This window comes from Galeopterus variegatus, unplaced genomic scaffold, assembly GCF_000696425.1.
Source record: "Galeopterus variegatus unplaced genomic scaffold, G_variegatus-3.0.2 Scaffold5185, whole genome shotgun sequence".
Lineage (NCBI taxonomy): Eukaryota > Metazoa > Chordata > Mammalia > Dermoptera > Cynocephalidae > Galeopterus > Galeopterus variegatus.
In genome coordinates this window covers 90482-94030 of record NW_007731296.1, presented here as the reverse complement: position 1 = coordinate 94030, position 3549 = coordinate 90482, and the positions used below count along the sequence as shown (strand labels likewise).

At 40.0% G+C, this 3549-nt stretch overlaps 1 protein-coding gene across 1 annotated transcript in view; it reads left to right on the top strand.

The window, feature by feature from the left end:
* Positions 1-590: 590 nt before the first annotated feature.
* The window catches only part of ADAM12 (ADAM metallopeptidase domain 12), a gene marked incomplete at its 3' end in the record, with an annotated part of 93207 nt that continues 90248 nt past the window's right edge, over positions 591-3549 (top strand). Inside the window, exons 1-2 of the mRNA XM_008589075.1 lie at positions 591-595; positions 837-915. Coding sequence (XP_008587297.1) covers positions 591-595; positions 837-915 — 84 coding nt within the window. The remainder of the gene's footprint in view (positions 596-836; positions 916-3549) is intronic.

The window sequence follows — 3549 nt, the reverse complement described above, 5'->3', positions numbered from 1 at the left end:
ATCACATGTTCTCACTTATTGGTGGGAGCTAAAAATAAATACCTAAATTCACACACACACAAAAAAAAAAACGGGGAAGAAGACATAACAATTACAGTTCGTTGAAGTTGATACGACAAGAGAACAGAAAGGACATTGTTGGGTGGGAGGGGGGAGAGGGAAGAGGGAGGAATGTTTCAGTAATGGGCCACAATAATCAACCACATTGTATATCGACAAAATTAAATTAAATTAAATTAAAAAAAATAAATGATGTTGCAGGAGCCAAAAAAAAAAACAAAATCATTTTTCCTCATGACATACATACATTGCTGCTTTTAACGTTTCATCCTTATTCTAATCTCTTCCGTAACATTTCAGTATTGACAACTGGTTCTCTTCCCTGCAGGAGAACCAGCAGGGGCAGTACTGTGGGTCCAAAATTATTTTCCCAGCAGGTGACTTAGCCATTTAGTCACTGGAGCCTTGTGACTTCCAGGCAGGTGATTTTCCCACCTCCGAAATCCACCTGTATCATCCATACAAGAGGGTGTGCACACATGCACAAGTGCGTGTGCAAGTGTGTGTACTCAGGTGTTTGCTTTGGAGCAATGAGGTGGGGAGCTCCACGGGTAGCATGTGGTCTGTAGTGCAAAGTACACGTGTCTGGCTCTCAACCGTCTGGGTCTCTTCCTAATTTTCCCTGCATAACCTGAGCAGGTTGAAGACCCTTTGGGAGCCCCATGGGATGTAAAATAAGGAAGGAGTCAGACCCCTGCTGCCCTGTGACCTAGACATTCACAAGCACCGTATCAAAGCGATTCTGTGCTCATCCTTATGTTTTTCTTTTTCCACAGAGGTCTCATTGCCAGCGGTTTCACAGAAACCCACTATCTGCAAGACGGTACCGATGTCTCCCTCACTCGAAATTACACGGTAATTCCTGCACATTTGTATCACCACAATACTGTGCTGTCGAATCTGTCCTTAGCCTTTGTAGCTGTTTTGTTCTGAGCAGAGTCACATGCCCATATTCTCTCCTTAGGCCCCAGGGGACGCTGCCCTCTGAGGACCGGGAAGTCACTTGTTTTAATGAGCCATGGATATTGCTTTAAAATGAATGACTTCAGAGGCAAGCTTTTCATTTATCAGAGAACAATTGCCAAGTAGCTGTTCTATTGTCTGCAGTGATTTTTTTCTCCTTCTGCATTATGCCAACACTTTTCCTAATCACAAGTTTGGCACTTGGCACTCACAAACTAATACCTTCAGTCTCCCAGGAACACCGTGGAATGAGCTGCTACAGTTCCTCCAGCCCCCTAAAAAACACAGAGAAATCCTGGATAAAATATAAGCATATGAGAATTTGTATTAATACCTGGTCAAACTTAAAAAAGAGTCAGAGAAATCCTCAGGAGGCAGAAACAAAGATGAGAAGTTAGCCTAGAGCATTGACTAGTGAGTTGGAGCCGTTAAGACCCCAAAGGACTATTCAGGAGCCCGAGAGAGGGCCTGCCAGGTGCCTGGGTTTGAACAAGAGAGGTGGGTGCCTGCAACTGAGAATCCCCCAAAAGCTGGATCCCCAGGAGAGCTGCTTTCTCTGTGCAAAAGAGACATAAAGAACTCTTCTGGGCCAGGGAAGGGGCAAGAAAGAGAATTGTCTGCCAGGTGTCGTGGACTGAAAAAAGATTTTATAAAACAGAGAGAAATTGAAACCCCAGCCAGCCTCATGTGTGTGTGTGTGGGGGGGGATGATCTGGGCCCATGTCCATATTTTTAATACCAGCATAGGAATACCAGCAATGGAATTCCTAGTCAAGACATTGACCTCAAAACTGGTTGCTAATCAGTGAAATCCCCATGGGCCCAGGTTGAAGCTGATCCAAAATTATTCCGTAGGTATATTTCTACAGCCCAAATTGTGACATGCCTATATAAAAAAAAGTAATAATGAAAATATTAAGATGAGCCCAAAATCAAAATTACAAACCACACAGTGAAAAAAGCCACTGTAGGGCCAGCCCCATGGCTCACTCAGGAGAGTGCGGCACTGGTAGTGCCAAATCAAAATTACAAACCACACAGTGAAAAAAGCCACTGTAGGGCCAGCCCCATGGCTCACTCGGGAGAGTGCGGCACTGGTAGTGCCAAGGCTGTGGGTTTGGATCCTATATAGGGATGGCTGGTGCGCTCGCTGGCTGAGTGTGGTGCAGACAACCTGGCTGAGTGTGGTGCAGACAACACTGTGCCGAGGGTTGCAATCCCTTTACCAGTCAAACAAAACAAAACAAAAACAAGAAAAACCACTGTAAGCAAGCATCAGCAAACAGGAGAAGTGAGAATTAGTACCTCTGAGAATAAGGGACAATAGAAAAATTTTTTTAAAAATTTAAAGAGGACAGAATAGGTCTAATAGAAAGTCCACAATGAAAGTACATCCCACACACACACACGCACACACATGGAAAAAGCAATGTTTAAACAGAATGTGATGAGAATATCCCTGAATTAAAGAAAAACATGAAGAAAATCTGCCAAGTCGCAAGCAGGAAAAATAAAAATACACACACACCAGGATGGCTTATAATAAAACCGCAAAACACCATAGATGAAGTCTTAAAACCACCTGAGACAAAAGAGAGGCTGGTAGAAAATAATGACAATTAAACCAACAGCAGACTTCTCGCTCGCAACTATGGAATGAAAACTGCAGAGAGCTAAGGGAAAATTATTGTCCACCTCAATTCTATACTCAAAGTATTTTATTTTTAAAAAAAGAGTAAAATAGAGATGTTTTCATACAAAGAGAATTTATTACTCTCAGATCCTAACAAGAATCTCTCAGTAGGAAGGAAATTGAATGGAAGAGGTGAGGGTAGGATGTCAGAGGCCCTAGAAAACAAGATAATGCACGTGAACAAATCTAAATAAACTGTGTCAAATAATAATTATAACCATAACGACTAAATTTGGGTGGTTTAAAACAAGGTAGGTAAATAGATTTAAAGCAGTTTAAGAATTTGTATTGTACTAAAGAATGGTAGACATACTGATTAACTTTAGATTTTGATAAGTAAAGTATGTATCCTACAATTTTAAGGATAACCATTTAAAGAAGAGAAAAACAGAATGTACAATTTCAAATATTAGAGGGTAAATAAAAATAATATATCAACCTAGTACAGGGCAGAAAAAGGATCAAAATAGAAGCAGAATAAATATAAAACACAAAGTAAGAAGATAAAAATGTGTCAGCATGTTGATCCCATTATATATAAATAGATTGAATGTATCTGTTAAAATGAAAACAGACTGCTTAGAATTTAAAATAAAATCCAGCTACATAATTTTTACAAGATTCACACCCAAAATACAAAAGAGTTAGGAAAGGAATGGAAAAGACAAATCTTAATCCAAAGAAAACTGCTGTAGTAGTATTGACATTAAACAAGCTAGACCATAAGGAAAAAAAGGAATTATTAGGACTAAAGGGGTTATTATCTAGTGGTAAAAGAAACAATTCAAAAGGATGGTAAAGAACTATAAAACTACATACCAGCAAAATAGTCT